Source organism: Vipera ursinii (assembly GCF_947247035.1).
Source record: "Vipera ursinii genome assembly, chromosome: W".
Lineage (NCBI taxonomy): Eukaryota > Metazoa > Chordata > Lepidosauria > Squamata > Viperidae > Vipera > Vipera ursinii.
Window position 1 is genome coordinate 38818894 of NC_139522.1, and position 12949 is coordinate 38831842.

Consider the following 12949-nt stretch of genomic DNA (forward strand, 5'->3'; position numbering starts at 1 on the left):
ATCATGCGCCCGGAGCCACGCCAGTCCCAAGACCACGGGGAAGTGCAGATCCGAAGTGACGTAGAACTGAATGGCCTCCACATGGGTACTGATGGCCATACACACGGGTTGCGTGGCGGCCGTAATAGGCCCGGACAGGAGCACTCGACCATCGATGGTCTCCACAAGCATGGGCGGATCCACTGGACACTGGGGAACAGCCCATTTGGCCACAAAGGCCGAATCCATAAAGTTAGTGGTAGCCCCAGAGTCAATTAAGGCATGGACCGGAATCCCCTCTGGCTTGCCAGGAAGGATCAGACGTGCCTCCAGAATCAAATGCCGTGGAGGTACACAGGCACCGTCGGAACGGCGTCGCTCGGCGTGGTCGTTGTGGGTCGCCCGATCTTTCACACCGTCTAGATCGGGCTCGGGCCGTTTCCCGACAGCAAAGCAGGGGACTTTCTCGGGGCAGGCTTGATCACTGACGCCCGCTGACGCTTCTTCGGGCAAGAAGCAGCCAAATGTCCAGGGTCCCCACAGTAAAAACACAACCCCCCCGATCGTCGTCTGTCCATTTCCGTCTCCGATAGACGGGACCTGGCGGCACCCAGCTCCATTGGCTCCTCCCTCTGGACTGGGGGCTCACGCACAACAGGAGCGGCAGGGGTCTGTGGGGTGGCACGGCGACTCTTTCGCTGCTGCAGCCGGGCATCGATCCGCAGACAAAGATGGATCAGCCCATTCAGGTCTGAGGGAATGTCCACGCGGGCCAGCTCATCCAACATCTCCTCCGACAAGCCATCCTGGAAGGCATCCACGAGCGCAGCCTCATTCCAGGCGGAATCCTGGCTAAGCAGCCGGAAATCGCTGATGTAGGCCTGTAGGGGGCGCTGACCCTGCCTCAAAGCTTTCAGGCGTCGGGTGGCCGTCTGCGCCTTAATTGGGTCCTCATACATGAGGCGCATATGGTCACAAAACCCCCAAAGTTATCCAACAAAGGGCTAGGCTGTGCCAACAGAGGCGTGCCCCAACGAGCTGCATCTCCCGACAGAAGGCTCAACACGAAACCCACCTTATCTCGGTCAGTGGGGAAATCAGCTGCTCTCACGCTGATAAAAAGCTGGCATTGTCCCAGGAAGGCAGGAAACAGTTCTGGATTGCCAGCAAATTTATCCGGCATAGCTATCTGACATTTCCTCCTGGGTGGGGGTGCAGCATGTACCTGGGCTTGTAGTTGCCCCACTTGAGCTGCCAGCAAAGTGAGTTGCTGGGTGAGCTGAGCATTCTCGGCAAGAAGCTGCTCCATCGTAGTTGTAAGGGGTGGGAGGCTGAAAGCAAACTGTTCTGAACCAGCCCTCTTCTAACAAACCCCTTATCAGAAAGAAGAGACTGGAGAGCGTCCAAGGCTAAAAGGCTTCTGCCAAGATTTAATTACGCAGTTAACAAAAACACTAGAGCTTGTCTTCTCAAGCGGAAAGTTGCTTTCAGCAACCAGCCCCTCCCCAAACACTCCTTTTATAGAGAGCTCAGGGCGTGGTCTCCCTGTGCCTCCTCCCGAGGAGTCCCATAGCCTTTCTTTGTTTGTTCCTGCTCGACTGCCTCCTGCGTCGGGCGTCCTTGAACAGGGCCAGCTGTGGGTCATCATCCTCCGCACTCTCGGGCTCACGCAGCTGAGAAGAGGTCCCCGGCTGAGGACTCTGCAAAGCCTCCAAACCATCATCAGCCGGTTCGTCTCCCTCCTCCCCCTCATCTGAGTCCTCCGATACGTCGGAGCCGGCTGTCGGACCCACAGGCTGGCCCTGAGTCACAACAAGAAGGTGGCAGTCATGGCTAGGACAGCCTTTGCACAACTTCATTTTGTGCGCCAGTGGTGCCCTCTCCTGGACCGGGAATCCCTGCACTCAGTCACTCAAGACCTGGTCATCTCATGCTTGGACTATTGTAACATGCTCTACATGTGGTTACCCTTGAAGAGTATTCGGGAGCTACAGGTGGTGCAGAATGTAGCCACACAGAAAGTTCTTGAGACCCCTAGACTGGCCCATGTTACATTGCTGTTATGCGAATTGTACTGGTTGCCAGTTTGCTTTTGGGTAGAATTCAAGGTGTTGGTTCTTACTTTTAAAGCCCTTCATGGCATGGGTCCAGGTTATCTGAGAAACCATCTCACCCCAGTGGGATTGGCCTGCCCCACCCACGCTGGAAGAAGGGGCATGCTGCAGACCCCGTTAGTCAAGGAATTCCTTCTGGTGGGGTGCAGGAGAAGAGGCTTTTCTTTCATGGCTCCCGTTGTCTGGAACATTGTGCCCCTCCCCAGGTGAGATCTGCCCCCACCCTTTTGGCCTTCCAAAAGGGCCTGAAGATCTGGCTCTGCCTAATGGCCTGGGGCCCCAATGGGGGCATGTCATTCTGGATGTGGTTAATGGACTAAGACCCCCCCCCCCACCTCCCCATGTTCATCTTGCTCCCTTCCCATCTTGTCACTTTTAAATCAATTTTAGTGTTTATTGTTTTAGTGTTTTATCTTGTTTTCATGATTGTAAGCTGCCTAGGAGGGACACGGTGGCTCAGTGGGTTAGGACGCTGAGCTTGTCGATCAGAAGGTCGGCAGTTTGGCGGGTCGAATCCCGAGTGCCGCGTAACAGAGTGAGCGCCTGTTACTCGTCCCAGCTTCTGCCAACCTAGCAGTTCGAAAGCACGTAAAAATGCAAGTAGAAAAATAGGGACCACTACGGTGGGAAGGTAACAGCGTTCCGTGCGCCTTTGGCGTCTAGTCAATAGTAGTTGGATACTATTTTAAAAGTTTGAAATATAATAAGGTTGGTTTCAAATTTTCCCATAATAGGCTATTTTTTCATAAATGCCTGTTAGTAACCCTTTCTTCTAAGTTTGTTGATACTAAAAAAAGACCTAAGTATATTCTGTACCAAGCATTTAGAGCAGTAATAAAGATATCTTGAGTGATCAGTGATCGGTACAATAAAAATGAAGTAAATAAATAACTGTCTTAAATGGGTATAATAGTTTGGTATAAATTTCTATATCAACAGAGCAGAGTCTGAGAATCTCCTTAAGACAGTGTTTCTCAATGGTGACAACTTGAAGATAGACAGAGCATTTATTTGTCAGTGGGCAAACATACAAAATCAGCAGGGGATCAAATATTTTTCCCCTCACTGTACCTATGTAAAAAAGGACGCGGTGGCTCAGTGGGTTAGGACGCTGAGCTTGTCGATCAGAAGGACGGCAGTTTGGTGGTTCGAATCCCGAGTGCCGCGTAACAGAGTGAGTGCCTGTTACTTGTCCCAGCTTCTGCCAACCTAGCAGTTCGAAAGTAGAAAAATAGGGACCACTACGGTGGGAAGGTAACAGCATTCCGTGCGCCTTTGGCGTCTAGTCATGCCGGCCACATGACCACGGAGACGTCCTCGGACAAGCGCTGGCTTTTCGGCTTGGAAACGGAGATGAGCACCGGCCCCTAGAGTCAGAAACGACTAGCACGCATGTGCGGGGGAACATTTACCTTTTTCTATGTAAAGCTGTATATATAAGGCATTGTCCATTCAGATTCTCTAGAATGGCCTAGAAATGCTTAATTTACTCCTTTTCCTCAAGCTGCATGCTTCTTCAGATACCCAAGGATTTTTCTTCCAATCATCCTAAATGGAAAAACCAACTTCATCTAATTAGTATTCAGAAAGTATCTTAGGATTGTTACCTTCTTTGCATAAACAAGTAATTCAGTGTACGTTGACTTTATATTCTAGCCCTTGGTTGTCTCATAGCTGTGAATTTTGCAGCCCAGAAGAGTAGCTTTGCTTTAGTTTTACAAGGTTGCTTGGAATTTACATCAGAAGTTCTAAATTTTCCATTAGTATTTGATTCCCCAGAATATTTAAACAAATTAGAACTTATATAAATCCCCTCCAATTGTATTTGCAAACCCATATTTACATGCCTGTACTTAAGATCTTGGCTGAGAATGAACTATCCAAAGACATTGGCCTAAATTTTCTGCAGGACATGAATATAATCAATATACAAAAAAATAGGTACCCTCATTCTCTTCTCTTCACTATCCTTACTATTCCCCCAACAGGAGGGGTGAGAAGATGACAAGAAGTCCCATGATGTCAAATGTTGAGCTCTTGCAGCAGCCACTTCCTGTTAAATCACTAGATTAAAAGACAAGAAAATTTGTCTTTTCTTTCTTGGTGCTATTATTTTTGAAATTTTTCCCTCTTCATATCACTGTCTGATTTTCACTGTTGTTTTCTGCATTGTTTTGCAGCAGCAGCCAAGGAGGAGAAGAGGGGAAAGCTCTTTTGACATTAACAACATTGTCATACCAATGTCTGTTGCTGCAACGACCAGGGTAGAAAAACTTCAATACAAAGAAATTCTTACACCAAGGTATATCCACAGGTTTAGTTAGCACCTTAAACTTCCATGATCTATCTTCCTGTTCATCTAAACCAATTGAATGGTGTAATGTCTCATTGTTCAAATCTTTCCTCTGTAGACTGCTTGAAAATTACTGGGGAACTACTTGATAAAATATTTTTGCTCCACAACACTAACAATACAAGCATTAGAATCTTGTTTTTCTTCCCATTGCACAGACCATCTGAATGAAGCTTGTAGACCACCAGTGGTTTGCAGACTACAGAGAACCTCTGATAAATAGGGACACGTGTGGAAGAATCTCTGGGCCCCATGACGTTGCTGATCTATATTTTTCAGCTGCTAGCATGCTCAGTAATAAAGGATGCCAGTTAAACAACTAAATAATATCTACAAGACCACCAATGCTCCCTCAGTGGTCTAGAAACAAAGCAACTCTCTTAAGATCAGGTTAAGCATTCTGCTAAATAAGTTACAGAATAGGTCTCCAGTCAAATTTGGGGGGGTCAAGGACTTCCCAGGAAAACGAAATGGACCTAGTATGTTCCTTACACTGCTGGCCTTACAAAAAAAAATTCCGTTATGGAGGCCACACTTCCATTGGGAGTGAAATTTCATAAGGTCTAGCAGCTTGATAGAAAATGGAATGGGACTTAGGCACCGACCCTTGGCCGCGCCCACTTCTTTCCCGGCCCCCTGCCACAGCTGATCTACAGTGGCCTTTCATCCTCTGCTGGCCTTCCACCGGCACTCCTCTCCCACCAATGACACCTCCCCTGGCCCTCCACCCCCAGCCCTTCATACTGGCCAATTCCCCGAGACACATTTTTACCCAGGTGATTCGCTGCATGGGACAAGTAGTCATGCCTCCTGGCAGCCAATTAGATTGTAGGCAGCAGCGATGCAGAGGCACTGAGGGGGTGGCGGGTGGCTGGGGGACACAGCGGGTGGCTGGAGGGCAGGCGATATTGGCTGCGAAAACTGGAGAAAGCTGGGACGGGGGTGCACTTTTCATTTTTCTTTGCCTCTCGTCCTCCAAGCCATTCCAAATTCTCAGTTTCCTCAATGTGAGAGATCAGTTGGGGTGGGTCTATCTCGGTAGTCTGTGATCAGTCTACCCCAGATTCGACACCTCAACTGTTGTGAGAGGACAGTTGTGGCTCCTTTGTCTGGTTGCCGGCTTGGGTGAGAGTGGGGCCAGATTGGTGGATCTGAGACACTCTCCGGACTTAATACTACTTTAACATCATTTCAGTATTAGTTGACCATCTATCTGCTCATAACTTCCCTAAGCGGATATTGTTAGTATATGGTTCAGTTGTGTTATTCTAGCGTGGACTTGTATGCCCTCAGGAGGGTTCCTCCCTCCTGGGTACGACCTGTTGCTCTTTCCTCTACTTCCCTTAAAAATGGGCCCAATTGCTGGGACCCCGAGAGGTGGTTGAGCATAGACAGGGGTCATTGGTGGAAACGTATTAAGAGACCCCTGGTATGTTTTTTTAGCCGGTTGTTTTAAGGGGCTGGGGGGGGAATGGTAGGGTTGGGAGGGATATGGGGTGTATTTTATCAACCGGTTGTCAGTCTGGGCCTGAGATGGTTCCCGGCGAGACGGAGTTGGGGTTGGGGACCTCCGGTTTTCCCAGCAGTGGGGTGGGGTTTCAAATCCCCACGACGATTGGGAACGGCAGCAGGTGGTTACATGGAGGGCCATATCAACATCTGGGATCACGCCCCCGCTGTCTTCAAGCGGTGGCGTGCTCCGACCCTCCGGTTGCTACCCGCTTATCCGGGGGTGAGGGGGATCAGGCCTCTGGTATATTTTAATGCCAGATCCGTTGTGAACAAAGCTCCCCTCGTCTGTGATTTGATCGAGGAAGAATGCGCGGATCTGGCATGCATTACGGAAACCTGGTTGGGCTCAGAGGGAAGTGTCCCTCTGACTGAGCTTTGCCCTCCAGGTTTCTGTGTGCTTCACCGGCCACGGGCTCAGGGTAGGGGCGGGGGTGTGGCGGTGGTTATACGGGAGACCTTATGTCCGCGGGAAACCACTGTTGTACAGATGGGCGAGAGTGAGTCACTCCTCCTGAGTTGCAGCCCTGGGGCTCAGTTGGGCTTGTTGCTGACATACCTGGCGCCCAGCAGTGTAGCAACGGCCCTGCCCGGGCTTCTCGACGCCCTTTCAGGGTTGGTGGTTGAGTTTCCCAGACTTATAGTTCTGGGCGACTATAACCTTCCTTCCCTGGGGGGATTGTCGGAGTTAGCTCGGGAGTTCATGGCCTCCATGACGGCCATGGACCTGACCCAAATAATTCAGGGTCCGACTCATGAGGGGGGGTCACACTCTCAACCTAGTTTTTCTATCTGGACAGTGGCTTGATGATCTGGGAGGGGGCTCGCCAACTATTGTCCCCCTGTCATGGTCCGATCATCATCTCCTGCGGTTGGTCTTCCGTCTTGCCACCCCTCGCTGCTGGGCTGTGGAACCGACCAGGTGGTTCCGCCCCAGGTGCCTAATGGATCTGGAATGGTTCCAGACGGCGCTTGGGTCTTGTTGTGATTCAGGGTCAGCCTGTGGGTTCGGCAGTTGGGTCGGACGATTCAGAGGAGGAGGAGGAGGAGGGGTTTGGAGAGCCTGCAGAGGACAGTTCTGAGGCTTTGCAGAGCTCTCAGACAGGCCCCTCCCATCTGGTTACTACGCAGACCCAGTTGTGTGAGCCTGACAGCGTGGATGAAGATGACCCACAGCTGGCCTTGTTCAAGGACGCCTGACGCAGGAGGCAGTCAATCAGGAGTAAACAGAGGAAGGCAATGGGGCACCTCGGAAGGAGACAGAGAGAAGCCATGCCTTGAACTGTTTAAAAGGGGAATGTGTGGGAGGGCTGGTTTGCTGAAGGCAACCATTTGAATAGCTCCTGTTTTAGTGGTTCGTATTTTGTTTTGCTCATTTTGCTCTGTTTTGTGTAAATAAATTTGGCGGGCTTACTTCCAGCCTTTTGCCTTTTGTAAAGGGGTTGTCCCTGCCTTTTCTGCAGGGCCGGTAATAGACTGGAACAGAACAGTTTGCCTTCAGCCTCCCACCCTTTATTATTATTATGGAGCAGCTATGTGCTGAGAATGCCCAGCTCGCCCAGCAACTTGCTTTGTTGGCAGCTCAGGTGGCTCAACTGCAAGCTCAGGTCCATGCTGCACCCCCACCATCACCACCACCCAGGAGAAAATGCCAAGTTGCGATGCCGGATAAATTTAATGGCACTCCAGAACTGTTTCCTGCTTTCCTGGGACAATGCCAGCTCTTTATCAGCGTGAGAGCAGCTGATTTCCCCACTGACCGGGATAAGGTGGGGTTTGTGTTAAGCCTTCTTTCCGGTGATGCAGCTCGTTGGGGCACGCCTCTGCTGGCTCAACTTAGTCCATTGTTGGACAACTTTGTGGGGTTTTGTGATCATATGCGTCTGATGTATGAGGACCCTATAAAGACGCAGACCGCTACTCGACGCTTGAAAACTCTGAGGCAGGGTCAACGCCCCCTACAGGGCTATATCAGCGATTTTCGGCTGCTTAGCCAGGATTCCGCCTGGAATGAGGCTGCACTTGTGGATGCCTTCCAGGATTGATTGTCGGAGGAGATGTTGGATGAGCTGGCCCGTGTGGATATTCCCTCAGACCTCAATGGGCTGATCCATCTCTGCCTGCGGATCGACACTCAGTTGCAGCAGCGAAGGAGTCGCCGTGCCACCCCACAGACCCCTGCAGCCCCTATTGTGCGTGAGACCCCAGTTCAAAGGGAGGAGCCAATGGAGCTGGGTGCCGCCAGGTCTCGTCTCTCGGTGACTGAAATGAACAGACAACGGTCGGGGGGGTGTTTTTACTGCGGGGACCCTGGGCATTTGGCTGCTTTTTCCCCAAAGAAGCGACAAGAGGCATCAGTGACCGAGTCTGCCCCGAGAAAGTCCCCTACTTTTCTGTCGGGAAACGCCCCGAGCCCGATCTAGACGGTGTGATAGATCAGGTGTCCCACAACAACACTGAGCGACGTCTTTCCGATGCTGCCTGTGGACCTCCATGGCATCTGATATTGGAGGCACGTCTGATCCTTCCTGGCAAGCCAAAGGGGATTCCAGTCCATGCCTTAATTGACTCTGGGGCCACCACAAATTTTATGGACTCAGCATTTGTGGCCAAATGGGCTGTTCCCCAGTGCCCGGTGGAACCGCCCATGTTAGTGGAGACTATCGATGGTCGAGTGCTCCTGTCTGGGCCAATTAAGGCCGCCACGCAACCATTATGTATGGCCATCAGTTCCCATGTGGAGGCCATGCAGTTCTATATCACCTCAGATCTGCATTTCCCCGTGGTCTTGGGACTGGCGTGGCTCCGGGCGCATGACCCACAGATCTATTGGTCACAGAACTTGGTCACCTTCCCAAGCTTGCAGTGCGTGGACCACACCCGCCATATCTGTGCCGGTCAGGTGGAGGGTTCCCGAGGGGTTTCCTTGCCTCTCGAACTGTCCGACTTTGCTGATGTGTTCAGCGAGACAGAGGCAGATCAATTACCCCCACACAGGCCCTATGACTGCCCCATTGATTTAGTCCCTGATGCACCTCTCCCAGTGGGCCGTTTGTACTCCATGTCGGACCCCGAGATGGCTCCATTGCGGGACTTTCTGGAGAAGAATTTGGCTCGAGGTTTCATCCGGCCCTTGTCCTCACCAGTGTCTGCACCCGTGCTCTTCGTTAAAAAGAAGTCCGGCGAATTGCCGCTTTGCTGCGATTATAGGAAACTCAACGCCATCACGGTGCACAATCGTTACCCGCTGCCCCTCATCCCCAAACTCTTGGACCGACTCCGGGAGGCTAAGATCTTCACGAAACTGGACCTGCGTGGAGCTTACAACCTCGTCAGGGTTCGGCCGGGTGATGAGTGGAAGACGGCATTTGGTACTCTCTATGGACATTTTGAGTACACGGTGATGCCGTTTGGCCTTACCAATGCCCCCGCCATGTTTCAGCATTTCATGAACGATATTTTCCAGGATTTGTTAGATCAGTTTGTTGTGATCTACTTGGACGACATCCTGATCTACTCCCCGTCGCGAGAGGTGCACCATCAACATTTTCGTCAGGTCCGGCATCATCTGGAGGGAGCGCGGCATCAAATCGAGGTCCAGACGGACCATAAGAATTTGGAAAGTCTGCAGACCGCTCGGAATTTGAACCAACGCCAGATCCGGTGGTCTCTTTTCTTTGCGAGGTTCAACTTCCGAGTTAAGTACATACCTAGCAGGCACAATCAAAGAGCGGATGCTCTGTCCAGGAAGCCCGAATATTCCCGAGTGGAAGACAAGCTTCTGCCTAGGACAGTGATCCCCATCGAGTCTTTTGCTGCAGTGCGGGAGCCGGTTGATATACGGGCTTGGATCCGGGAGGCACAGCAGCAGGATGTGTGGGTGGCTCAGCGGAAGGAGGTGGTGGGGCCAGATTCTCCTTGGACGGTCACAGATGGACTCTTGTATTATCGTGACCGGCTTTACGTTCCGGGAGGGCCACTCAGGGGACTCATCCTCAGCCAGTGTCACGATAACCCGGCAGCGGGGCATTTTGGCCTGTTCAAGACCCTGAACCTGGTCTCCCGTACCTTCTGGTGGCCCTGAGTCTCACATGATGTCCAGACCTATGTCACTTCCTGTATCCCATGCAGGCAGGCCAAGTCAGTGACAGGGGCCCTGCCTGGATTACTGCAGTCTTTGCCAACACCCAAAAGACCCTGGGGGGCTGTGTCCATGGACTTTTTGACAGATTTACCCCCGTCTTCTGGTTTTACGACAGTGTATGTGGTGGTGGACATGCTGACCAAGATGGCGCATTTCATCCCCTGTCGTGGCTTAACGTCAGCCCGCGCCACTAGTCGTATGTTCATTCAGCAGGTGTTTCGGCTGCACGGCCTCCCTGATAGAGTCGTCTCTGATAGGGGGGCCCAGTTTACAGCCCGCTTCTGGCAGGAGTTGATGCATACGTTGGATATCAAGATTTGCCTCTCGTCCACGCATCATCCTCAAACTGACGGGGGAACCGAGAAGGTCATTGGTATTCTGGAACAATATCTGTGCTGCTACGTCAATCTGCAGCAAAACAATTGGGTGGACTATCTGGCCATAGCTGAGTTTGCATTCAACAATTCGCAGCACACCTCCACACAGATGACACCGTTCTTGGCCAATGTGGGATATCACCCCTGGTTGTTCCCTCTTTCTCCCATGGACTCACCGGAGCCGGCAGCAAACGACTACATGGCAGAGTTACAGGCAATCCATTGATTGGTGCGACGACAGTTAGAGAAAGCCAAGGCCGATTACAAAAGGTTTGCTGATCGGTCAAGGCGGGATACGCCTCCACTATCTGTGGGAGATCGGGTCTGGTTGTCCACCAGGAACCTACCGTCAACACGGCCTGTGAGAAAGTTAGATCACCGATATTTAGGACCGTTCCCAATTGAGGCTGTCATCAATCCGGTCACCTATCGCTTAACTCTGCCACGTTCCCTGCTCGTGCATCCAGTCTTTCATCGGTCTCTGTTGGTCCCCGAGCAACCGGCCTGTCCACTCCGCCGAGCGGAACCTCCCCCATCAGGACCTTGTGATGGAGACAGCACCCCCGAGTACGAGGTCGCCAGCATCAGGGACTCCCGTTGGCTGAAAGGTCGTTTCCAGTACCTGATTGAATGGAAAGGCTGCGGACCAGAGGAGTTCACCTGGGAGGACGCGACCATCGTTCATGCTCCTGCTTTGGTGTCTGCTTTTCATGAACAATTTTCATCCCGACTGCATCTGGATCGGCAGACCCGGGAGAAGGGCCCTGCGGTGCGGGATAGTGTTGTGATTCAGGGTCAGCCTGTGGGTTCGGCAGTTGCGTCGGACGATTCAGAGGAGGAGGAGGAGGAGGGGTTTGAAGAGCCTGTAGAGGACAGTTCTGAGGCTTCACAGAGCTCTCAGCCAGGCCCCTCCCATCTGGTTACTACGCAGACCCAGTTGTGTGAGCCTGACAGCGTGGATGAAGATGACCCACAGCTGCCCCTGTTCAAGGACGCCCGACGCAGGAGGCAGTCAATCAGGAGTAAACAGAGGAAGGCAATGGGGCACCTCGGAAGGAGGCAGAGAGAAGCCACGCCTTGAACTGTTTAAAAGGGGAATGTGTGGGAGGGCTAGTTTGCTGAAGGCAACCATTTGAATAGCTCCTGTTTTAGTGGTTCATATTTTGTTTTGCTCAGTTTGCTCTGTTTTGGATCTGTTTTGTGTAAATAAATTTGGCGGGCTTACTTCCAGCCTTTTGCCTTTTGTAAAGGGGTTGTCCCTGCCTTTTCTGCAGGGCCGGTAGTAGGCTGGAACAGAACAGGTCTATACCTATTTCCCTCACTCACAGCCCGGCCGACGCCTTGGTGGAGGCCTGGGAAAGGGCTGCCACCGAGGCGCTCGACCGGGTTGTACCCTTGCGACCCCTAATCCGGTGCAGATCCCAATGGGCTCCATGGTTTTCTGTGGAGCTCCGGGAGATGAAGCGTCGGAGACTGGGTCTGGAGAGCTGTTGGAGAGCCAGCCGATCTGAATCTGACCGGTTGCGGTTGAGAGCCGCTACGAGGTCTTACCTCGCGGCGATGAGGACAGCGAAGTCTAATTACTTCGCTGCCCTCATCACGTCCGCAGATAATCGCCCGGCCACCCTGTTTAGGGTTACCCGCTCCCTCCTTAATCAGGAGGTGAGGGAGGAGCCCTTGCAGGGGCGGGCCGAGGAGTTTAGTCATCATCTTGCGGACAAAATCGCTCAGATTCGGGCCGGTCTGGACTCTGACTGGGCAGAGACTGATGGGGAGGAATCGAGCGGTCTTGAGAATGTCATTTGGAATGAATTCGATCCTGTGACCCCGGATGAGGTGGACAGGATCATGAGGAGACTGAGTTCCACCACGTGTTTATTGGACCCGTGCCCCTCCTGGCTGGTGTATTCAGCTTGGGAGGAGACACGAGGCTGATTCCAGGCAGTAATAACTGCTTCTTTGAGAGAGGGTACCTTCCCTACCTCCTTGAAGGAGGCGGTGGTGAGGCCCCTCCTCAAGAAGCCTGCTGTGGACCCGGCTATTTTGAACAACTATCGTCCGGTCTCCAACCTTCGCTTTTTAGCGAAGGTTGTTGAGAGCGTGGTGGTGCATCAGCTTCCTTTGTTCCTGGAGGAAACTGATTATCTAGACCTGTACCAATCGGGCTTTAGGCCTGGGTACAGCACGGCATTGGTCGTGCTGGAGACGGCATTGGTTGCGCTGGTGAATGATCTCTGGCGGGCTCGGGACAGGGGTTGTTCCTCTGTCCTAGTCCTGTTAGATCTCTCAGCGGCTTTTGATACCATCGATCATGGTATCCTAATGCGGTGTCTCAGGGGGTTGGGAGTGGGGGGCACTGTTTTAGAGTGGTTCTCCTCCTATGGTGTTGACGGGAGGGCAGAGATCCGCCCCGAGGCCTCTCGTTTGTGGAGTTCCTCAGGGGTCGGTCCTCTCTCCCCTCTTGTTCAACATC

General features: G+C 52.2%; 1 protein-coding gene across 1 annotated transcript in view; it reads left to right on the forward strand.

The window, feature by feature from the left end:
- Nucleotides 1-12949, forward strand: part of LOC310648254 (KAT8 regulatory NSL complex subunit 1-like) — a gene marked incomplete at its 5' end in the record, with an annotated part of 277663 nt that overhangs the window by 187902 nt on the left and 76812 nt on the right. The window contains one exon of the mRNA XM_083376000.1: nucleotides 4274-4395. Within this exon, the coding sequence (XP_083232126.1) occupies nucleotides 4274-4395 (122 nt within the window). The remainder of the gene's footprint in view (nucleotides 1-4273; nucleotides 4396-12949) is intronic.